The 24,017-nt window shown below is 38.4% G+C and overlaps 3 protein-coding genes across 3 annotated transcripts; all 3 read right to left on the reverse strand.

Moving 5' to 3' along the window:
- Positions 1–4,847: 4,847 nt before the first annotated feature.
- On the reverse strand, positions 4,848–8,450 carry LOC130745610 (basic leucine zipper 34). The gene is made up of 6 exons (XM_057597959.1): positions 8,299–8,450; positions 7,467–7,776; positions 7,245–7,366; positions 6,366–6,441; positions 6,148–6,274; positions 4,848–5,347 (listed from the first exon to the last, which is right to left on the reverse strand). Exons 2-6 carry the CDS (start codon positions 7,749–7,751, stop codon positions 5,169–5,171), a joined length of 789 nt encoding a protein of 262 aa, XP_057453942.1. The 5' UTR covers positions 7,752–7,776; positions 8,299–8,450; the 3' UTR covers positions 4,848–5,168.
- Positions 8,451–8,680: 230 nt separating this feature from the next.
- On the reverse strand, positions 8,681–13,058 carry LOC130745612 (cinnamoyl-CoA reductase CAD2-like). The gene is made up of 7 exons (XM_057597961.1): positions 12,496–13,058; positions 11,340–11,511; positions 11,049–11,218; positions 10,773–10,964; positions 10,326–10,488; positions 9,683–9,869; positions 8,681–9,336 (listed from the first exon to the last, which is right to left on the reverse strand). The coding sequence occupies exons 2-7, from the start codon at positions 11,458–11,460 to the stop codon at positions 9,192–9,194; spliced, it is 978 nt and encodes a 325-aa protein (XP_057453944.1). The 5' UTR covers positions 11,461–11,511; positions 12,496–13,058; the 3' UTR covers positions 8,681–9,191.
- Positions 13,059–13,321: 263 nt separating this feature from the next.
- On the reverse strand, positions 13,322–23,949 carry LOC130745611 (cinnamoyl-CoA reductase CAD2). The gene is made up of 6 exons (XM_057597960.1): positions 23,770–23,949; positions 23,464–23,633; positions 23,169–23,360; positions 15,837–15,999; positions 14,969–15,155; positions 13,322–13,714 (listed from the first exon to the last, which is right to left on the reverse strand). The coding sequence occupies exons 1-6, from the start codon at positions 23,888–23,890 to the stop codon at positions 13,570–13,572; spliced, it is 978 nt and encodes a 325-aa protein (XP_057453943.1). The 5' UTR covers positions 23,891–23,949; the 3' UTR covers positions 13,322–13,569.
- Positions 23,950–24,017: the final 68 nt, after the last annotated feature.

Raw genomic sequence — 24,017 nt, forward strand, 5'->3', positions numbered from 1 at the left:
CTCTTATTCCTTTCCACGACGAGTGTTTCGACAAGAAACCCTGGACTGTACGAACGATCGATTTCGATTCTCGGAAGTTTGCTGAAACCGAGTTCCTTTTAGTTCAAGAACCTTAAAGTAAACTGTCGATGAAGACTTTTTCTATTCGGAGCTTTAAATGAAGATTCCACACGCGTGCACCCATTTCTTTCGATGTTTCTAATCTTTCTTCAGAAAGAAGTTTTCTCATCCGACATCAACTGCAAAATGTAGTTTTTCGGGTAAAATATATTTACACCGACTTTGGATCGTTTGCTTTAATTCTGAGAAACGTTTTGAGTTCTGGAATTCTGTCGCCAGAACCTATCTTAGAATTCACGGAGGAATGTGCAGGAAAAATCGGAATCACGAAATATTCTTTTTCCCGCGTTTTCCATTTTCTATAAATAGCTTGAAAAATGAAAAAAAACAAACAAAAACATCACCACCAACACACACACACGGCCGTGAGCTTCAAGGAGGAAGGAGGAGAAAAAGATTTTCACCGATTCTTGTCTGATCGTCGCTCCGTTCGTTGCTACGCGTTGGCCTCGAGGTACTGATGCTTTTCCTTACCTCTGATCGTAAATTCTGTCGCTTTTCTCTATGTCTTTCTGTGCTCAAAGTTTTGAGCTTTTTGTAAAACTGTCCAAATAACTTGATTTCTCTGTCTAAACTTATTCCCTGCATGCCCAAGAGCATGTTTAGCGGATTACATTTCGCCGAATCTCGTCGAATCGCCGCAGAACTTCAATTCTGCTCAAAATACCCATTTTATGCTGAGGTTCCGCTTTTTGAGTCAAAAACTCTCGACTGAGGTTAAGGATTGTTGTTGACTAACTTGACATTTAGGGCTTGAACTTGAAGTGGCAATGTGGTGGTGATTGTCCCACGTGATTGTCCCGTCTACCAAGGCGTTATAAAGTGGCGATGTGGTGGATATTGTCCCACGTGATCGTCCCATCTTTCGAGATGTCCTAAAGTGGCAATGTGGTGGTGATTGTCCCACCTGATTGTCCCGTCCATAGTGGCGTTAAGTGGCGGTGTGGTGGTGATTGTCCCACGTGATCGTCCCGTCTTGAGAGACGTTGCTGATCGATCCATTTTGGTAGCAGCATATAGTTGCATTATAGGGAACTAACACCTAACCCTATGTTGTTGGATTTTAGTTATTGGTTTATTGATATCTGATTTGATGTTACATTGTTGAGGTTATTATTATCTGAGTTAATCTATGTTAAGTTGTTGATATATGAGTTTAGTTATGTTGCTAGTTTATTTACCATGCTAGGTAATTAAATTTGAATAGCATGATTTTCTCTTTTATACATGGTAATTGCATGGAGTTAACCCTTTCTATTTGCTACTTGTTATTTGGGCGCTTAACGCTATTAGGCGATGAAGAGCCTTCTGGCGATGCTTAGCCATGCTGAGATGGAGGAGGGATAGTAGCCGGCGGAGCAAGGATGGAAGAAGCTGTATAGTTTCCTCTTAGTAGTTTATTCTTTGAGTCTTCTTCGTTATCTGAAAACTCTGCTACTAAAACCCTGTTTTCGCCACTGTTTAAGTGTGCATACTTATTTTGGAAACTTGCTTATGATATTGTAAGACACTATTATTATATGTCGGGAACGGGTTGTTTAATTAAGACTATGTTATGTATTCAACTATGTTTAGTTGTTTTGAAAAGAAAAAAATATATCGTGTTTTCTTAGGATTACGAAATAGTCCTTAGACTTTGTTAGGTGACTAATGTGACTCCTCAGTTGAGAAATTGGGGCGTTACAATAACCAAGTCATACTTCCAGGTGTGATAGCACTGACAACAAGTCCAAAACTCAAGGAGCGAGCGAGCCACACCCGAAGGACCTCCTACACACTCTAATTTGGCTGGACCAGTACACCAGACAACGAGATTAGAGCAAAGTCAATACACCACACCCCCGGAAGCATGAGCAACACGAAACCCACAAAACTCAGAAATCATTGCCACCCTGCCCATCCTGCACAACACAAGCCTAGATCCGCCATCGACGATCCCAAACTGCACACCAAAAATCCAAAACAAGAGTGCTCGAACCTGAACAGAGATCCAACCTATGCAAAAGGAGGAGCATCATTCTGCCCAATAAATCCCTGGTTCAAACAAGCCTGTCATAGTGGAAAGGACATCAGGGACGGAGGACGTCAGAACTCCCACGTCAACAGAGCCGGAGGGAGATCCGCACAGCCAAAACCTCGCACGTGACGAACCACGACACAAACACATTAGAGACGAACAAATGGCGCAACCACGAAGCAAATCAGAAGAGCAATTTGCAACATTAGAGACTCTCTCTCTCTCTCTCATCGAAGAAAAATCGTGAATAGCAGGAGAGAAGATGCGAGAGAGCTAAACCCAAACTTGTTATGTTAATGGGAGACCAGAACTGGAGGCGGCGAAGACCACCACAGATCTAAGCGCAATGAAAGGCAGAGGAAACATGGCCGAATTTGGAAGTGAAAACAGGGGAGAAGGCAGAAAGGAAACTGAGAGAATGATAAACGGAACGCAAAAAGGGCAATATATAAAGAAAGAAGAGGGGTTGCCGCTGTGTCGAAAGGGACGGTGTTGCTGCAACCACCCAGGAAAGGGAAAGGCTGCTTCGAAGGGTTTCGAGAGAAAATGAGTTACAAATAAACTTCTGTTTTCTAAATAAAATGGACACGCTCCAACACATTTATTCTAAAAAGTCAACACATTTTTAAGAAGAAAGATAAATTTGTTGACTTTAAAAAATGAACCAATCGCAGTGAGTTTGTTGGTGTGTGTATTTAGAAGAGTGTGTTGCTAGCACTTCTCTAAATAAAATTGTACAAAAATATTTGATTTTTTTATACAAAAATCTCTCTCTACTTCCTCCCCTCCGTCTTTGTCTCTTCTCTCTATTTGTGTCCACTCTCCATTTATCAACCATGTCTTAATTTTAACACAAGGAGTCACCATCATTCTTACGTCAATCATCGGCTCTGATATCACTTATTAGGAATAAGGGGAGCCCATGAGTTAACATCGAAGACCATCAAAAAAACATAACATCATTATCCAAAAAACCTTAAGACATTGAGTTTATGAGTCACATATGTTATAAAGTCTTCACATAACTCACTTTTAACCCATACAAGACTCCAATTCACACTTAAAATATTAACCTATGACATTTTTAAAAGGCTTAAATAAGTTTTTGGTCCCTAACTTTTACTAAATACTTGGTTTTCGTCCCTCGCCGGAGCAAAGGTGGGTTTTAGTCCCTAACATTTGTCAAAAGGTTTGGTTTTGGTCCCTCCGGAACTCTTAGTCAACGTCGGAGCTCCGGTGACCCATGTGGCATTGCCACATCAGATTATTGAGGTGAGGTGGAAATAAAAAAATTAAATTAAAAACAGATGAGAATTAATCTCAGTAATAAAAACCTAATTACCTCCTAATTAATTTCATTCATTCCTTAACATTGAAACACCATAAGGCAGAAGTTCATCTTCTAAACCTAGAAATTTAACCATTTTCTTCATCTTCAAAACCCAGGCACCCATAATTCTCTTCATCTTCTTCTTCCTTCTTCTCATCCCACTCCCACCTATATCACCAGCGAATCCCCCCCCCCCAGCCCCATGAATGTGAAAATGGTGGGTACTCCACTACGCCATCTACCCACAATCAGATCCGTCGTAATCTTTCCCTGTCGTCGATCTACCACCGCTGTGTCATGGATCAGCCAGATCTGTCGTCCTCTTGACTCAAGTGTACTAACACCACTTCTAAGCGAGAAGGGAAGAGAGGGAAGTGAGTTAGAGAGAGAGAGAGAGAGTCTTGTGGTTTGAAATTGGGTGGTGAAGGGTGGCGGTGGTGGGTGGGATCGCCATTATCAGAGAGAAGAGGGGTGGGTTGAAATTGGGGCTGGGAAGGTCGACGGAGAAGAGCTGCAAGATCCATCGAAACCCGAAGCCCACGTAGCACATCTGGGTCTTCAACCTGAACTTGTTCTTCTGCTTAATTTCTCCAATTCCTATATGTTCTTTTCTTTTTTATTAACAGAGATGGGTGTGGGTTAATTTGTTTTGGTCTGGGTCGGGGTAAGGAGAAGGAGATTGGGATGAATTTCTGTGTTGCAACAGGGGATGAGGGAAAAGGGATCAATGAAGAAGTCAAGGATCAATCAAGGATGAATTTTTGGCTTATTGTTGGTTGGCGAATTAAAGTGCTCTGTATGTTGAGATCTGCGTAGGAGCTAACTGGTGTGGCTACTAAGATTTATCTGGAAAAATAATTTGAGATATTGTTTTGAAACAATTAGCACCTGGAGTCAATGTTACTTTATTATGATTCATTTATATTGGGTTGAAAGTGATGATGTACCTAATTAATTAGTTAGGAAGATAAATAAATTAGATGAAGGGAGAGGTTAATTTGTTTTTTTTTTATTTAAATAAAAAAAATTATTCCACCTGGCCTCATTAATCCCACATGGCCATGCCACATGGGCCACCGGAGCTCCGGCGTTGACCAAGAGCTCCGGAGGGACCAAAACCAAACCATTTGACAAAGGTTAGGGACTAAAACCCACCTTTACTCCGGCGAGGGACGAAAACCAAGCATTTAGTAAAGGTTGGGGACCAAAAACTTATTTAAGCCTTTTTAAAATGTGGCATTGAGTTGTAAATATGCAACAAACGTGTCATATACAGAAACTAAAACAACATGACATACGCCACCGGTAAACTTAGATAAATAAACCATAATGGTTCATAGAGCACTACACAGTGCGTACACCTAATTTTGTACGTAAAAAGGATGGCTAATAGGAAATTTATTTAGCATAACATGAAGAGTTTTGCATAGAGAATTTTACAGCCTAATGTGACCATATGCTGTTGTCCATAGCAGTGGCACAACACCAAGCAAGGCATACATTATGTCACAAATGGCAGCTGCCAATTTGATTCAATTTTCTTCTAAGAGATCCACTATAATGGGAACATTCTACCATGTAAACTAGAGATTCTATATATGGAGGGGTTGCACTATATTGCAAAACCTTAAAAGGACATTTAATTGTAGAAAATGAGAGAATCAAAGTTATGAAACACAAGGTAGCACTTTCTGGAGGAAACTATCTAGCTTTCTGCAATTCGGTTCCCTTGTTCTTCAAAGAAAGTTTGGCAAATGAGGCATCTAGATCTTGATGTTTAGATCGAGGCTTGCTATGATGTTTCTGCTGTTGTTTTTGTTGTTGCTGTTGATAAAGGTTTCTAAGCCTTGTGATTTCTTTCTCAAGCACTTCTTGCTCCACTGTGCCATACACGATTTATCATCAGCAAATAATATACAGTTAGATCTTGTTATTACTTATGAGATGACAATATTTATCAGGTTCCTTTGATCTGTGGAATTTAACCAGTTTCCAATTACAAGAAGTTTGAGCAGGTAACAATATCACAAAATCTCTATGGAAAATGGTATAACAATGGGATAGAAATCTCATATCCCCAATCTCTCTCATTTTCCTGTCTCTCCATATTATGTGATATTCTATATCCGCCTGAAGCATTTATGTCATGTGTGAGGAATTTGGATCCTCTCAAGTAACATGACAATGCCAAATGAGACATTATGTCTACCTCTTTTAATAAATATTTAAAAAGTCTCTCATATTTAATATATATGAAGAGAGAGATATACACAAAAACACAATATGGGGCACATGATAGAGTTTTCACATGAGAGTACCTTGATCAGCTGATTCAGGCAAACAATGAGATACAAATTAAGGACAAATCTTTTTCATGCGCTACTGATTGCTAGTCTCTCATAATTGAATAATAAGTAATTATTTGCTTAATAAACGACATGTCATGAGAGATAATAATGAATTTTTAACATTTTAGTGATTAACAAGAAAATGACATCACTACCCAATAATTTAGAAGAGTGCATGGAGAGCTCCCCAAAAGATTTTCATCTATAACAACTCTTTCAAAACAAGAAAAGTATCTTACAAATTTAGTGATATTTCAAATTTGAAATGGCATCAGACAAATTTCCATCTAGTTGAATGTAAATAAATAAATGAACAAGTTGTTGCTACTCACAGGATTTGATGAACTGCTCTTGGGACAAACTGTCCAACCTCTGTTTGAGAGCCCTGTTCTCCATGCCTAATATGAGGTTTTGCTGATCAAGAAATTCAAGTTCGGCTGAAACTTCATATCCTTCAGCCTATAATAAGAAAATAACCACAAATGTGTAATATTTTCTGCCAATTTACTACAGGTATGAGATAAAATTTCAAATAATTTTGCAATCTTACATGCAAAACTTGGATACTTCTTTCCAGTTCAGCAATGTATTGAACTTTCCTGGCCCGGTAATGTTGAGCTGAGTGCCTGTATTGTCCAACAAAATCTACAATTATACAGAATAATTGACTAGCATATGACTGACAACATTTATGTTCTTCCTCATCTGTTATTATATAAATCACTCATGTTTAGTATTATTTCAATATTGCTCTTAGTTTTAGCCTTAACCAAATATATTAGTTTCATATATGTGTAGGATATAATATAAAATAGAAATGTATCCTACATGAAAATATATTGTTAAGAAGCACTAAAGATGTTTATAGCGAAAAAAGAATATCATATATCAAAATATAAATTCATCAACTAAAGTCTTATACAAAAGTCTTATGCGGGTTAATAGAGTCAGCTATATGAATTCACCCGATGTCACTCCACTCGATAAAATCAAATTTTTGAGAATATTATTAACCATGAGGTCGTTTTTAATAATATCTTCCCGCATTATTTTTTGTCTCCACACTCCTTTTTGAGGATTTTTTTTCTCACCACGGATGTCAGGGTTGGCTTTTGCGCACCTCAGATTATATTTAGCTAGAGCTCCGCTTGGGGTGTGTGGCTACCGTTGGCCAAACATTATGTTGACAATACCAGGAATCGATCTTGGGAGCTCCAGTTCGACCCCAAGTTGTCCTAGTGGTAGCCTTATACCACTTGTGGCAACCTAAAATTATGTTATCAAGTCTTCTCCCCAATGTCTTTAAATGTATTCTTTCAACATGTTCGCTACTGTAGAGCGTAACAGATCTTATTATGATTCAGAAAACTTTCCTCTTAGCTTAGTACTTTCCATAAGCACAAGAATTTGAAGGACTCAAAAAACATACCTCTTGACACGTTTTGAATCTGTTCTGTTTGAGGAAGGATTGGGTTGCAAGCAACGATGCTGCTGCACAAAGGAGCCTTGTGGATCTGATACATTTTGTTTTTCATATATGGCATCTGACTCCTGCGTAGTGACAAAACATGGAAATTTAACATCATTACAACTATTAGATTGATTAGTACTATATATTCTGTTTGCTCTCATGTTCCCTCCTTTCAGATACCTCAGCTGTTGGTCCTAATTCAAAGTAAGCAATGGAATCACTTGATGATCTTCGATGACTCCTGAAAAGTGGTGTATCAGGCTCATCAAGGAGTTCCTTCACCCAAGATGGTGTTTCCTCAATTAGCATGCTATCTGAGAATGTACGTTGGTGGCGCCGCAACCCCTCTTTGGGTTCTGAGAATGCTTCAAATTCAGTTTCATATGCCATGTTAGGGGGCAGCAGAACTGGTCCTATGTGTTGTTGAGAGTTTCTCAAATTTGATAAACTATTTGAAGCTTCCATGTCTTAATTAGTCAGGTATATGACCCTGGAGAGAGAACATAATGATGATTCATAAAAAAAAATTAACTTTAATCCATAAATGCAGATATCAAATTCAAACATGTCCATCTAAATCATCAATTTTGTGTCCAGTTTGTCTTAACAGAAATCAACATATCGTCAGCAAGCCATATTCTTTACCGCTCTCTACTGCAAAATGTTATCTCTTGATTTTTATATTAAATGGTTTACACATTGATAAATTGGTCAAGACTTTTATACACATATTTTATTGCTTCAGAAGCTGCAGAGGCCGCAGATGATCCAAATCCAGGAGCATCGAAGGACCGGAATCAAAAAGACTAGAAAACACACATTGCAATGCATCAACGGAAAAATAAGATTTAGACACGTTGACTCAAACATGAAACTGGAATCTAAACATCTAAACATGCACAAGTTTCAAAGTTTCTTCTTGACCTTAACCATTAAGGGGACCAAAAATGCATGAAACTAGTATTTGAAAAAAAAAATCCAATACAAGGAAGAGGCAGAGAAGAGAAGATACCAGAGACGCAGGGGCTTAGGAATAAACTGGTCAGCCCCTCGTCATTGTTGTAAGTTTGTTTGTGTGAATTTCCAAGGCTGTTAACTCAGAATGAAGTTCTTTTGAAAAGAAAAACATTGGTTTTCTTGTTGTATAATAATAAGGAGAGGGAGAGAAATGAATCCCAAACAGATAGGAAGAGCGTGTTTTGCGTAGGAACATGTTTTAAAAACAGCAATTACAGCTGACATTAACAATTTGCTGTACTGCCTGCATGTACACGTATTAGAACAATACAAATCACTGTTCAAGGAAAATTAAGATGATATAATATTTTAAAGAAAAAATCTGATATTTAATAGATATGATCAGTCAGATACTAAATCAAGAAGTGGATAACAAATTTGTTGTAATTTAAAGAATAATTACCATTGATTAACCACCATTGGACATGAGATTTTTGGAACATCTTCACATGAAATGTTAGAATTAATTGGATGATAAAAATGTAAAATTGAAATGCTTTCTCTCGTTCTCACACTCTCCCACCACCGTTTCGCCGGAGCTTCATTCTCACACTCTCCCACCACCGTTCAATGTTGCCGGAGCTCCATTGTCCACCGCCGTTCATGTTTCCAATGGATAACAGTAAATTAGTAATAATTGGACCTATTGTGGCTTTAAAAAAAACTGGTGTGATGATACAATCTCATTGGTTAAACGGTAAATGAGAGTGAGACAATAGGGAGACGAAAAATATTGATCCCCCGAGTACAAGCTATACATAACTTATTTCAGTAGTGCAAGGTTTTGATAACCCTTATTTAATAGTCGATTTCTTCACAAGCATGAAGTCACCAACTAAACTAGATTCTGGTTGTATAAACTTAGACTTATCCAAGAGATATCACAAATTAAAAGTTGGTGAATTTCTTCTCCTTCAAACTTTCCACGGTTTCCCTGAGGCTCATTTCCAAAGGAACAAATTCAATTCCCAAGCTCTTTGCCTTATCTTTGGAAACCTGATATGTTGGCACATATGGCTTATCGTCTGCGCACCTGATAACATTGTTAACAAAGTGAAAATGGTATTAGAAAATCAAAACATGAAGAACTTGGATTATTTTAATTATATAAATGTAAACACACAAATTGACAAAACGGGAGTCATGTAGGAATCATGTTACAGTAACCATTAATCTGTGATTTTTGCATACAAAAATGATTAGCAGACAGATTTTGGCAACATACAATTGACATACATCTAGTGGTAGTTGCAAACCACATTTGCGGTGGTTAAAACTGCTGCTAGCATGTGTCGATTATATGCCGCCCGAATTTGTATGTTTACATATAATAAATAACTCTTTTGCATTCTTGAAGTTACTGAAATTATTGATCTTACTTCTCTGGAAGTTGTAATGTCGGGTACAGTTCACGTAAAATCTTGACAATTTCTGAATGGTGTACCACTCTCTCAACTAAACAGTATCTTCCACTAGCTGAAGCACTCTCATACGCCTGAATATGGGCATTTGCAACATCTTTCACATTGATCCATCCAAAAGTAGCATTTGGAAATGTTTGTGCACCTGTATCAGGGCAGTGAAAGAGATCATTGTATTATCAAAGGACAAAAATTGCGTTTGAAACAGCTTATTTTATAACATAAGTACTTATATGAGTTCGGGTAAACTTATAAAAATAGCTTATAATATGACCTACCTATAAGCTACTCAGATGAACTTACAAATAAGCGCTTAAACCTACCTATAAACTATTATGTGCTTATTTCATAAGCTTTTCAGATAAGCTTATGAATAAGTGTTTATTGTCATAAGCTCTTAATTTAGCTATTTACCCAAATCTACCAAAGATCTTGTCATGCGGAAAACAAATATATTTGAAACACATCATAACTGCTAATATCCATTAATATAACAAATAAATAACTAAATAACCATTGACGCATTAGAGAAAAAGTGGATGACATATTTTGAAAAATTGAAAGAAAAAAGAGTACAGCATAACGTTTAAATAGTAATTACCATTAACAAAATTCAAAACTGCAGCGGCACTGGTGTTAAGAACTGGTTGCAGGAGAGGCCCTATGACCATTGCTGGGTTAATAGTAACCATGTCAATGTTGTTTTCACGTGCAAATTTCCAGGCAGCATCTTCAGCCAAGGTCTTTGAAAGCACATACCACATCTAAAAGCATAAATAGGAAAAGGAAAGAAGTCAAAAAGCATGATAGCTTAATATCCATGATAAATCATTACCCTTTGCTCACATTGGAACAAATACAATAGCATTGTCTTAGCCTTAGCTGCATTCAAAAAGCAAAGAACAGAAAAGTTTTCAGTTGGAAGGGTATTTTGCCTTGCCCCATAATCCACATGCATTCATCGAATGGTTTCTTTCAAGGAATTGACTATCTTATATAAGTAGACACTCTCTGAAAAAAAAAATGTTTTCGGGTAAATGGCAAATACATTTGCTTCCAGATTGAAATGCGGATCAGAAAACCAAGTCTCATCAACCACTACATCCGGAGTTCGAGACTTTCCATTATATGCAACAGCAGCAATAGAGGAGGTTAGGACAACACGTTTCAGAGATGGCGAGTTTGCACATGATTTGAGAACATTTAGAGTTCCCTTCACTGCTGGATCTAACAGTTCAGCCTGAAATATACATAAAGAAAACTATAAATATATGAAAAGACAAATGGATGGATTTACAAATTAAAAGTAGAAGGGATGATGAACCTGCGGGTCCTCGACATCATAATAGAAGGGAGAAGCAGTGTGAAAGACACCATGACAGCCTTGAACAACAGAGTTAAAGGAACCTTCTTCAAGGAGATTTGCCTTAAATAGGTGCAGTCTCTCCCTAGCACCATCAAGCCTAAGCAAGTGGCCAACTTTTTTTGGATCATCTGCAATCAATCAACCATAAATCATAATTTTAATTGGGAAATCAAATATAGCAAACAAGGATTACAAAGAAAACAACAATGATGAAATGAACAAGAAAGGAAAAAATAAAAGGACACTGACTTGGATCGCGAACAGTGGCCTTGACAGTGTTGCCGCGTTGGAGAAGAAATTTGACGATCCATGAAGCGATATAACCAGAAGCACCAGTCACGCACACCACCTGTCCTGTACTACTGATCATTGTGCACCCCTCCCTTCCTTACTAATCCAATTCCAACACTACTTCTGCTAACTGGTGACCTCAAAGAGCACAATAAGTAGTATTATGTTATATATTATATTATTTTATCATTATCATCTGTGTGCAGAGAAAAATATATACAATATGAATAAGGGATAATGGCTTCTTGAGTGCACGAGCAGCTATGGCTTCTTGAATGCACGAGTAGCTTCAGTCTACTCTATCCAGTTTAACAACCTCGAGTCATGGCTGTCAATTCCAACTACAACACTACTCTAACATGGTATCGTGTGCTTTACACTGAGTGACTCCCAATATTCAAATGTTGGGGATGGGGAGATTGGGGGAGCCATAGAGAACTGAGTGCTCAGTACTACTGTAGTACTGAAGATTTACCCCTCAAGAGATCCAAACACCATATCCTAACCAAAAACCTTAAACATTGTGTTTGTGTGTCACATCTCTTATGCCTTCCCCTCACTCATTTAAAATCAATGTGGAACTCCAACTCACACTTTGATTCACAACATGAATGACCGGACCAAATCCACATTAGTAATGACACCAAGGTCCGTTAATCGACTCAAATGGTTCCATAATTTCCTTTTCCCTTTTAATCTCTTAGGTAGTGTTTGGCTCAGCTTTTTTGGAGCTCGAAAGCTACTTTAAAGTTAAAGCTGAAAATAAGAGCTTTAAAAATAAAAATAAAGCTAAAGTTGTTTGGAGGTTTGAATATCTTAAAAGCTAGTTTTAAGCTAAAAGCTGTGTTTTATTTAAAATTAACATTAAGAACATATAATATCTGTGTAATCTTGCAAAATTAACAATGAAAAATAAAATACTAATAGATCAATAACGTGTGTCCCTTCACACACTCATGTAAACATTTTATCAAATGGTTGGCATGCAAGCTTGCACATATAGGAGGCAGGCAATCAACACTAGAAGTTGATGCATTTTGCAATTTCAGATACTAGAGAAAGCATGATAATTCAAAAGATTGTTGAGGTTGATGTCATGCATCCTTCTTTTTACCTCAATCAGCCATCAATCACCGCCCCTCCGCCAAGCGCATTGCAGGGCATCGTCCTTCAGCCATCAAATAGTGAGGTGGCTACTCTATCTACAACCACTGACTGTGACAAGCTTTTCATCCACCCAGGGCCACCTGCTCCGAGCATCGGCCGCGGCAGCACCACAAGTTTCGCACCCATTGCTTCGCTGCCATATAGAGCCACCATGAGTGTCCCTCGCCGCTGGAACCATGATACGGCACCAGGTTGAGCCACAAGTGGTGTTGTTAATGGGAGCAAAAGGAGTGTGAAACTAAGCAGAGCAAGGAATCATGATGACACGCACTAAAACTGAGGTGCCATGGCCTTGCCGGAGATACCGTCCGGTGGCAATGGAATGGTGGAGATTACAATCCCATATAAAAGTGCCTTAGATTTTTGTTCCACTGCTTATACATCTCCTTCGGTCGAGCACCCTTTACCTCTATAAGTGGTTCTGTGGTTGGTAGCTTGGAAAATAGGAAATAGGGTGAGGCACAAGGGTGATTCTGGGATGAATAAGTTGCATCAAACATTTTGAAGCAAGGTGATTGAATAGAATTTAGTTAATATACATTCCTAAGGTAAACAATTTTACAAAGACATTCAATCACATCGTCTATTAATCTTATCTTTAACTTTGATTTAATTATTATATGAGCTCATTTGAATACAAATTTATTGGAATTAATTGGATCTTATAGATAAGATCCAATAAGTATTCTTTGATTTGCATCCAAACATATTCGTCTCAGGATGAAGAAACATAATTAGATCTTTGTGTACAACTTTGCATTTTCTATGACTGATTATTAAACTCACTTTAATTTCTATTGCAAAATATATCTGGATCAGCATCTCTGAAACTCATACTAGTTTAATTCATCTGCTCGATCCTGAGTACAAACCAAACCTAACTTATTTCAGTGCTTAGTGCGAGTATTGATAACCCCTTATTTAAGAGTTAATTTCTTCACAAGCATGGGCATCAGAAACCAAGTCGCCAACTAAACAAGATTCAGACTTAAAAGTTTACACATCCAAGAGATATCACAAATTAAAAGTTGGTAAACTTCTTCTCTTTTAGACTTTCGACGGTTTCCTTGAGGCTCACTTCCAGAGGAATATATTCAATTCCCAAGCTCTTTGCCTTTTCTTTAGAAACCTGATATGTTGGCACATATGGCTTATCGTCTGCACACCTGATAATATTGTTAACAAAGTGAAAATGGTATTAGAAAAATCAAAACATGAAGAACTTGGATTATTTAAATTATATGAATGTAAAACACAAATTGACAGAACGGTAGTCATGTAGGATTCATGTTATAGTAACCATTAACCTATGATTTTTGCATATGAAACATTTGTAGGACCTACACATGCTTAGTGGTTATAATTGGCCTTATTTCAGAAATACATTTCCAAATGAAAAGTTCAGCATAAATTAGCATAACTATAAATATACACTAGACAAAAATAGTGGGAGATGCAAGTCAAATGAATGGATAAGGTAATGAAATGTAGCTGATAAATATTTTCAGATCAATGGAGAAATTCAACAGCAAGAATATTATTTAAGAGAAGGATGATTGAACTTTTAAATTGCCATAGCCAGCAAGTGATGTACTAGAAGCATCAACAACCAATATGGTAGCATACTTGATGAGGGTTGATGCCACAAAAAGGTGTGAAGAAAAAAGGTTATACGGTCAATGACCCAAAAATCCTTAGAAATAAAGCATTTAAAATGAAAGATCTTCCTAGCCATAGCCCATAGCCAAAGAACAAGTGCCAGAAGGCAGCACTTAGAGAGTTAATAATTATAAACAAATGCTCCAACTCATCCATATTGAAAGGCTGAAGAAGGGCCAAAGGCTGTTTTTGTCTGAGGTTCCAAGTATAACATGCTTTTAGGAAAAAAGAAAGGAAAATGGTGGAAGTATGAAGAACAGTAGCAGAGTGGTGGTATTGAACATGGGGTGACTGGGATAGTTTTCTCACTGTCCGACATCATAGCAGCGAGGAAGTAGAAGAGAAAGATTGAAATTAGGAGATGTAAATAACAATAAAAATTCACAATCAGAACTATTAAAAAACAAATGGGAGTAAGTTAGCAGCTCCCATAAATTTAATATAACTAACAAGCCTATACTAAAGTGAAATATTTCAATGAAATGATTGAAATAAAGAGAGGGTTATTTCCAAATTCATTCATCAGACTCTCAATCCTGAATGTTTTCTTCACTTTCCCACTCAACTCCTTTTTCAATATGGATTGAATACGAATACGAATACCAACTCAAATATCAGTGCTGACTCCTTTCATTTTGCACTGAAATGAGCTTTCAAACAGATAAGTAAAGCATTGAAAGAATGGGTATAGAAGAGGATGATTTGCATTATAATATATAAATTGTATGCATTCTAGAAGCTATCGAAATTGTTAATCTTACTTCTCTGGAAGTTGTAATGTCGGGTACAGTTCACGTAAAATCTTCACGATTTCTGAGTGGTGCACCACTCTCTCAACTAAACAATGTCTTCCACTAGCTGAAGCAATCTCATACGCCTGAATATGGGCATTTGCAACATCTTTCACATTGACCCATCCAAAAGAAGCATTTGCAAATGTTTGTGCACCTGTATCAAGGCAGTGAAGAGATTATTCTATTATCATAGGACAAAGGCTGCCTTGGAAGTTTATCTTGTAGCATATGCCCTTATATGAGTGTTTGAGTAAGCTTACGATAATAGTGTATGACCAACTCACAATATCTTTTGAGCTTACTTTCATAAACTAACATTAACTTATGAATAAACACTTAAACCTACCAATAAGTTATTATGAATTAGCTTATTTCATTAAGCTTTTCAAATAAACTTATGAATTAGGTTAATTAGGTTGTATACTCAAACGAACCCAAAATCTTGTCATGTGGAAAACAAATATATTTGAAGCATATCGCAACTGCTAATATCCATTAAATAAACGAATATGTAAGTAAATAACCAATGACACATTAGAGAAAAAGAAGATGACATATTTTGAAAAATTAAAAGAAAAAGGACTAGACAATAATCAATCTACAAATAAAAAGGGAATTTAAAAAGCTGATATCCGAATATGTAACTGTTCTCATCATAACCCTTATTCAATATTCAATTTTAACTCCCATTTTGATATTTTCTATTTGCGCCTTTTCATATTGCTGGGTCCAGAAAAAGCAGTTTAGTAGAAAAACAATATGTTATCCAGAAGCACAGAAAGGAGAAAGCAGATAATAGAATTTCAGTACAGCATAACATGTAAATAGTAATTACCATTAACAAAATTCAAAACTGAAGCAGCGCTTGTGTTAAGAACTGGTTGCAAGAGAGGCCCGATGACCATTGCTGGGTTAATAGTAACCATGTCAATGTTGTTTTCACGTACAAATTTCCAGGCAGCCTCTTCAGCCAAGGTCTTTGAAAGCACATACCACATCTGAAAGTATAAATACGAAAAGGAAAGAAGTCAAAGAGCATGGTAACATAATATACATGGTAAACCATTACCCTTTGCGGAAATTGGAACAAATGCATTAGCATTAAAGCTCAACAGCAATTATCTAGTGTGCATATAAGATTGAATTGAAACGCTAAGATGTCTCAATTAATTAGGAAAAACAAGTGAAGTTTAAAAACTTTACTTGACCATCGGATTATCAGAATTTCAGGAGCTGAAACTCAAAATTACAACAAACTCAATTTAGGCTTATGAATCAGTATCTAGTTTTCACAGAACGGACGGAAGAAATTAGTTTGAGAACTGAGATAGTATTAAACTTGAAATCACATCATCTCCTTGCTTTATTGAATGCAATGCTAGAAGCATGCCAGAAACTCGAAAATGATGTCCTTTGGAAATCTTTCCTTGAGGTCTTCCTTCAAATCCTAGGCATTCTCTACGTAGATGATGCTTTGAGATATCTGGCTGGACAAAGTTCTGGTGATCCAAGAAACCACCATGGTATTGCACCTCCCCCACGTTCTGTAGCATGTCATTCATGGAAGGGGCAGTGATAGATGTTGAAAACTCAGAACTCTGTAAATCTAATTCTCATTCATTTCAAAGGTTATGATCCAATAGACCATAGTTCAGTACTTATAGAAGAATATAAAGCTTGATGAACAAGCTAACAATTCTAACAAACTCTAACAACTAACTCTTAATTCTGTTATGCCAGCTAAGCTTGACAGCTAAGCAAGCATAACTAACACACTAACTCAGCTACAATCAGTAGCTTTACTTAACACGAGTAGTATACTCTAATACACCCCTGCAAACTCAAGGTGGGGGAGAAGGAACCCGCTCAAGCACCTTGAGTTTGGAACGAAGATACTCAAACCTAGTAGGGGAAAGAGCTTTGGTGAATATGTCAGCAATCTGGTCTTCAGAAGGAATGTGATGAACAAAAAGAGTCTTGTCAAGAACCTTTTCCCTCACAAAGAAGATATCAAGCTCCATATGTTTGGTGCAAGTATGAAGAACAGGATTATGAGTGAGAGCAACTGCACCCATATTATCACAAAATACTCGAGGTGGAGAAAAGGGAACCTGAAGCTCTTGCAATAATGACTGAACCCAAAGTAATTCTGCTGATGTATTGGCCAGGCTGTGATATTCTGCCTCTGTGCTAGATCTAGCAACCAAGGTCTGTTTCTTGGAGCTCCAAGAGACCAAATTTGGACCAAAAAAGACACAAGTGCCCGAGGTTGATCGTCTGTCATCAGGGTCAGATCCCCAGTCAGCATCACAAAAGGCCACAAGAGGGACAGAAGTGTGTAAGGAACAAGGCCTAAGGTGAAGACCATGATGTATGGTGCCTTTAAGATACCTAAGTATTCTTTTGACAGCCTTCCAATGATCCTCCAAGGGCTGGCTGAGGAATTGGCAAACCTTATTCACTGCAAAGCTAATCTCTGGTCTTGTCAAAGTAGCATACTGCAGAGCACCAACAATAGACCTGTACAATGTTGGATCTGCAAAATAATCTGAGCCATATTTGCTCAACTTAGCACCTCCAATCATGGGAGTAGATATGCCTTTGGCCTCCCCCATTTCTGCTCTCTCAAGCAAATCATTGATGTATTTTGTTTGTGTAAGAAGTAAGGATCTGTCCTTCAAATGATGAACTTGAACACCGAGGAAATAGTCTAGCTGCCCCAACTGCTTCAAAGAAAATTCTGAATCAAGATTCTTCACCACTTGTTGAACTAATGGCAGTGAATTCCCAGTAATAATAATGTCATCTACATAAACAAGAATGTAGATAACACAACCTTTGGTGTAGAAAGTGAACAAGGAAGGATCACATTTGCTAGGAGTGAAACCATACTTAACTAGAGCTGCCCTTAACCTTTCAAACCAAGCTCTTGGGGCTTGTTTGAGGCCATAGAGAGCCTTGTGCAGTCTGCACACAAAAGACTTGTCTTTACAAAGAAAACCAGAGGGTTGTGTCATGTAGACCTCCTCTTGAAGTGCCCCATTAAGAAAATCATTATTCACATCAAGTTGATGAATGTGCCACTTCTTAGTGATAGCCAAGCTGAGGATTATGCGAATAGTAATTGGCTTTACCACTGGAGAAAAAGTTTCTGAGTAGTCAAACCCTTTCACTTGGTGATATCCTTTGGCCACCAACCTTGCTTTGTATCTATTAATTGTCCCATCAGCATTCTCTTTAACCCTAAATACCCATTTGCAGCCAATAGGCTTTCGATCCTTAGGGAGTGGAACCAAAGTCCAGGTTCCATTGGCCATCAAGGCATCATATTCAGCTTGCATAGCAGCCTTCCACTTAGGATCCTTTAATGCTTGAGTAGAGTTTGTAGGTTCTGCTTGGGTTAGGAGAAGTGTGGGAAATAATCTGGGCATGACAATACCAGATTTTGCCCTTGTTTGCATGGGATGAACATTCCCAATGGGCTGAGCAATTGCACCAGTAGAAGAAGTTGCAGAATTATTATGACCTGGCTGTGCTGATCCAGAAGATGATCCATGACTAGGTGAGTGACTAGGCTGCTGCTGAACTGAAAAACCACTGGGATGAGTGTCCCCTGAAGAGGGAGGTGAAAGTGGAGGAGCATTAACAGCTTGAGGTGGACCATGAACAGCAGCTGGTACCAGAGAAATAATAGAAGAAAGCCCTTGATCTGGGTGAGGAACCTCTGAGGAAGTGAACATGTGTGGATAGGGAAAGTTGAATTCATCAAAAACCACATCCCTTGAGATATAAATTTTGCCTTCATTGTCCATACACTTATAACCTTGATGTTGTGATGAATAGCCCATGAACACACAAAGCTTAGACCTCAGAGACAACTTGGATTGTGTGTAAGGCCTCAAATGTGGGTAACAAGCACAGCCAAAAACTCTAAGTAGCTTGTAATCAGGTTGTGTATTAAAAAGCTTAAGGTAAGGACTTGCATTGCCTAAAACAGAGGTAGGCAATCTGTTAATGAGAAACACAGCTGCAAGAAAAGCTTGATCCCAAAATTGATATGGCAAATGAGCATGTGCTAGCAAGGAAAGGCCAGTTTCAACAATATGGCGATGTTTCCTCTCCACACTACCATTTTGGTGATGTGTATAGGGACATGTCAACCTATGAACAATCCCTGACTTTGTAAAATAGGAGGTAAGGGGTTTAAACTCTGTGCAATTGTCAGTTTGAATAGACTTAAGTTTCTTGCTAAATTTCAATTCTACCATAGCTTGAAACTGTAGAAATGTGGAACAAGTATCAGATTTCTTTCTCATAGGAAAGATCCATGTGAAACGAGAAAAGGCATCCACACAAGTAAGAAAATAAGAAAAACCACAAGAAGACTCAATAGAGGAGGGCCCCCATAAATCAGCAAAAATTAGCTCTAGAGGAGAGGAGTAAACAGTAGTAGAAGAATGAGATGGCAAGCGATGAGACTTAGAAAGACAACAAGCTGAACAAACATTGAACTTTGTTTTATTAGGAACTTGAATATTACAAGAGGTTAAAGCTAAATGCAAAGCCTCATGATGAGGATGACCTAATCTAGAATGCCACAAACCATAAGAGGTTGGGCTTACAATAGCAGAAGATGAAACTATAGACTTAGGACTAAGACTAGGTGTAGTAGAGCTAGATAATGCAGCTGACAAAGCAGAAACTGAGTCTGAAACAGCCACTGGAGACAAAGAAGCAGAAGCTGGAATAGGAGATGTCTTGGAAAGGGAAGGAGTATGCATGCCTTCAAAGACATACAAGCCATCTGGTCCAACATGACCTTGAAGAAGAACTCTACATGTGACCTGACATTTAACAACACAGAAAGAAGGGTGAAATTCAAAATAAACATGATTGTCCCTTGCAAACTTACTTACACTAACCAAATTCTTGGTGATATTGGGAACTAGAAGCAGATTTTTAAGAGTGAGTGTGGTTGTATTATGATAAGGAGAAGGAAAAGAAGCAGATCCTATAGAGAGGATTGGCAAACCTTGTCCATTCCCCATGAAGATGTGGTCATTACCAGTGAGGGAGACACTATCTGAGATGACTGAGGAGTCATTTGTCACATGGTGAGTAGCACCAGAATCAGGGAACCAAGTGCTCAGGTTTGCTGAAGCAGATCCTCCAGCCTGTGATGTGCCAGTAAGCATAGCTTGTGGAGGCCTTGCAATGGAATTTCCAGGCCTCTGTCCTCCATTGTTGAACTGAGAAGGAAAATTACTCCATGGAGTACCAGCAAAGGAACTAAATCCAAACTGTTGAGGACCAAAAGGAAAACCAGAGAATGAATTTCCATGACCAAACTGTTGTTGCTGACCAAACTGAGTGGGAAAACCAAACTGAGGAGATCCACAGTAAGGTGAGAAGCCAAACTGAGGCATAGGCATCATAGGAAAATTAGGAAATTGCATTCCATAGCCTGAGTTCATTCCAGAAATGCCAGAAGAAGGAGTGGATGAAGATGAAGAACCACGATAGTAACAAACAGTAGCATCATGTCCATACTTCTTACAAATCTGACACTGAACGCTGCGATTATTACCTCTACCTCCTCCACGGCCATTGTAGCCACCACGAGAGTTGTTTCCACCATTGTTGCTAGTGTAGCCACCACGTCCACGCGATTCATAGGATCCAGTGCGATCATCACTGCGATCATCATAAGAACGATCCTTATAGGAAGAATCGACAGATCCAGAAGCATAATTTGCTTCAGAGGCCACCGGCGACGGTGTCGACAGCGGAGGTTGAGTCGCTGGTGGCGGTGGAGCCTGAGTAAGGAGCGCCGACGGAGGATTTGTCGAGATCTGGCGAGTACGAGCGCGATCGAGACGCGCTTCATGTGCGATAATCATCGCTTCAACCTGCGAAATCGAACTCGGTGATTCACGATTGTACACAATCGTTTGAAGATGACTGTATTCCTCAGGCAAGCCATCAAACACTGCTTCCAAGTGTTCACGATAGGAGATTGGATCTCCAATCGTGATTAGCGCATTAACAATCGACTTAATACGCTTGAGATACTCAGAACACGACTTCGATCCCTTGGAGATGGATCGAATCTCAGATCTCAGTTGTGTGGACTGCGCGAGAGCGTGTGCGTGGAAGAATTCGAGCACTGCTTCCCAGACTTGCCAGGACTGAGAGCAATTCACCACAGTAGGAAGCACTGATGGTGAAAGCGAAGAAAGTAACCACGTAAACAGAGCAGAATCTTGCTGCTCACAGACTTGATATGCAGGATTCTCCACTGCATTCACACGATCTTCTTCAGTGAGAAATCGTGGTGGAATCTCAGGATGAGAAAGGAAACTCTGCAACCTGTGAGTGCGAACGATCCCTTCCACATGCTGCTTCCATGAAAGAAAATTTGTATCATCAAGCTTCAACGTAAGCTTGTGAACAAGCGTGGATGAACTCAACTGCGGTTGAGCCACTGGAACTGGAATCGGGATCGGAATCTCTGGAATTTCGTCAGCCATGACGAAGAAGAAGGAGAAGAAAAGAAAATCGAGAGAGATCTCAAGGATCGTGACCTGCTCTTGATACCATGTTGAAAACTCAGAACTCTGTAAATCTAATTCTCATTCATTTCAAAGGTTATGATCCAATAGACCATAGTTCAGTACTTATAGAAGAATATAAAGCTTGATGAACAAGCTAACAATTCTAACAAACTCTAACAACTAACTCTTAATTCTGTTATGCCAGCTAAGCTTGACAGCTAAGCAAGCATAACTAACACACTAACTCAGCTACAATCAGTAGCTTTACTTAACACAAGTAGTATACTCTAATAATAGAACCATCAATGAACTTCAGCTTGCTTTTCAACATCAGTTCTCTCATTGCATGGCTCCATGAGTGGTAGTTGCTACCATCCATAGGAGGAGACAGAAGAACCGTACCTGGAATTTTACAAGGATGCAAGTAAAAGGGGCTAGAAGGGTTTTGAGATTGGTCCACATTCTGCTGTTGTGGACCTTGACTGACTGAAGGATAGGCCATCGCTTGATTAGTGCAAGAATTTAAAAGAAGGAAAAAAGAGATGACTTTAAGGAACAAATACAAGAAGATGATGAGCGAACAGAAATTCTCTAATACCATATGATGATCTTGCGGAGATAGAATGAGAAAGGGAAATGATTTATTCAACTAACTGTGAAGTGTAGAGGGTTTTACTTTATATACAAGGGCTAACTATTCTAGTTAATGTATGTGACTAACTAACAAACCATAACTTACTGTATTCATCAACTAACTTAACAGAAGTTATATAATCTGAATTATCCTAATAGATGCTATGGACAGTAAGGACTAGGACAGTTAAGCTGAAAGTTATTGGTCGTTGTCCTGTGACTCCTGTCCTTATGAGATATTTAATTTGACTTATCTCTCCACATGGCAATGCAAGGACACCTAAATAACTTAAAAGAAAATATAATAAGCATCAGCTGAGACTAAGATATAATACAAGCTAACTTCTGGCACTGATCAAGGACACCCCGGTTACTTTGGTTTGATTCTAATATACAGGTATAAAATATACTCCAACATCAATCAAATGAAACCATTTTTTCTATGTTTCATTGGGGAAGTAATGTTTCTCATTTAACAGAGCACAAGCATCCCTGGCCAATGGAACCCTCTAGGTTTACACTCATGATTAAGTAAACAAAAAAAACAAGTTGTTTTGTATGTACCAAATTTTAGTAGTGGCAAGGCAAGGCACATAAACAACCTTTTCGATAGAAAGCATATCAAGTTATCAAACCAATTTCAAACTCTGAACATATGAACAGAAAGGAGACATAAATACAAACTTTTCTTAGGTGCATACAAAAAGACATGTTTTCAGCTGCAAGGGTCTGTTGCCACAATCATTCATCCAATCCAATGTATTCTCAAGAATTTCACTAGATTATGTTACAAAAGCATAAGCATAATGGAAAATGGCAAATAATGCGGCTGTGGCTCTTAGTCTTAGGTGCATACAAAAAGCAAAGAACAGAAAATGGCACAATCATTCATCCAATCCAATGGTATATCAAGAATTTCACTAGATTATTATGAGTAAACTCTGAACAAAATCATAAGTTGTATGGAAAACAGCAAATACCTTAGCTTCCCTATTGAGAACCGGATCAGTAAACCAAGTCTCATCAACCACAACATCCGGAGTTCGAGGCTTTCCATTATACGCAACAGCAGCAATAGAGGAAGTCAACACAACACGCTTCAGAGTTGGCGAATTCACACATGATTTGAGAACATTCAGAGTTCCCTTCACAGCAGGATCAAGCAATTCAACCTGAAATCAAAACATACATACATACATACACACATATAATGAGAAAAAACTAAAAAATCAAATGCAATTCCAAGAACTAGAAGGGAATGAATGAATCAAGAACCTGAGGGTCCTTGACATCGTGATAGAAGGGAGAAGCAGTGTGAAAGACACCATGGCAACCCTGCACAACAGAGTCAAACGAACCTTCTTCAAGAAGATTCGCCTTGAATAGGTGCAGTCTCTCTTTAGCACCATCAAGGTTAAGCAAGTGGTCAACCTTTTTGGAATCATCTGCAAATTGCAATCAATCAAATCGAAGAAAATGCATAAGGATTACGAAGAAAACAAACTAGGTTTTCATTGATGATGATGATGATGATGAAATCAAGAAGAAGAAGAAGAAGAAGAAGAAGAAAGGGACACTGACTTGGGTCGCGAACGGTGGCTTTGACGGTGTAACCGCGGTGGAGAAGAAACTTGACGATCCATGAAGCGATGTAGCCAGAAGCACCAGTCACGCACACCACCTGTCCAACGCCACTGCTCATTCTGCAACTCTTTCTTCTTCCTCTCACAACTTGTGCTTACTAGTGAGTTGTAATGAGTGACTCAGAGCAATATATATAAAGACCACTCAAGTTTTCTTTTTAAAGAAATTAAATGAGCACTGAAGTA

The sequence above is a fragment of the Lotus japonicus genome, chromosome 3 (genome assembly GCF_012489685.1).
Source record: "Lotus japonicus ecotype B-129 chromosome 3, LjGifu_v1.2".
In the NCBI taxonomy this organism is placed as follows: Eukaryota; Viridiplantae; Streptophyta; class Magnoliopsida; order Fabales; family Fabaceae; genus Lotus; species Lotus japonicus.

Bases quoted from the DNA above. Each gene is read 5' to 3' on its own strand.
- LOC130745611 (XM_057597960.1), bottom strand. From the start codon at position 23,890: ATGAGCAGTGGCGTTGGACAGGTGGTGTGCGTGACTGGTGCTTCTGGC. The intron at 23,634-23,769 runs GTCAGTGTCCCT...TGCAATTTGCAG, and splicing joins AGCCACCGTTCGCGACCCAA to ATGATTCCAAAAAGGTTGAC. The intron at 23,361-23,463 runs GTTCTTGATTCA...TTTTGATTTCAG, and splicing joins ACGATGTCAAGGACCCTCAG to GTTGAATTGCTTGATCCTGC.
- LOC130745610 (XM_057597959.1), bottom strand. From the start codon at position 7,751: ATGGAAGCTTCAAATAGTTTATCAAATTTGAGAAACTCTCAACAACAC. The intron at 6,442-7,244 runs GTATGTTTTTTG...TGGACAATACAG, and splicing joins GATTCAAAACGTGTCAAGAG to GCACTCAGCTCAACATTACC. The intron at 5,348-6,147 runs GTGAGTAGCAAC...TGTATGGCACAG, and splicing joins AGAGCAGTTCATCAAATCCT to TGGAGCAAGAAGTGCTTGAG.
- LOC130745612 (XM_057597961.1), bottom strand. From the start codon at position 11,460: ATGATCAGTAGTACAGGACAGGTGGTGTGCGTGACTGGTGCTTCTGGT. The intron at 10,489-10,772 runs GTATTTGCCATT...TTATGCTTTTAG, and splicing joins ATTTCAATCTGGAAGCAAAT to ATGTGGTATGTGCTTTCAAA. The intron at 9,870-10,325 runs GTAATTACTATT...GCCCTGATACAG, and splicing joins AGTTTTGAATTTTGTTAATG to GTGCACAAACATTTCCAAAT.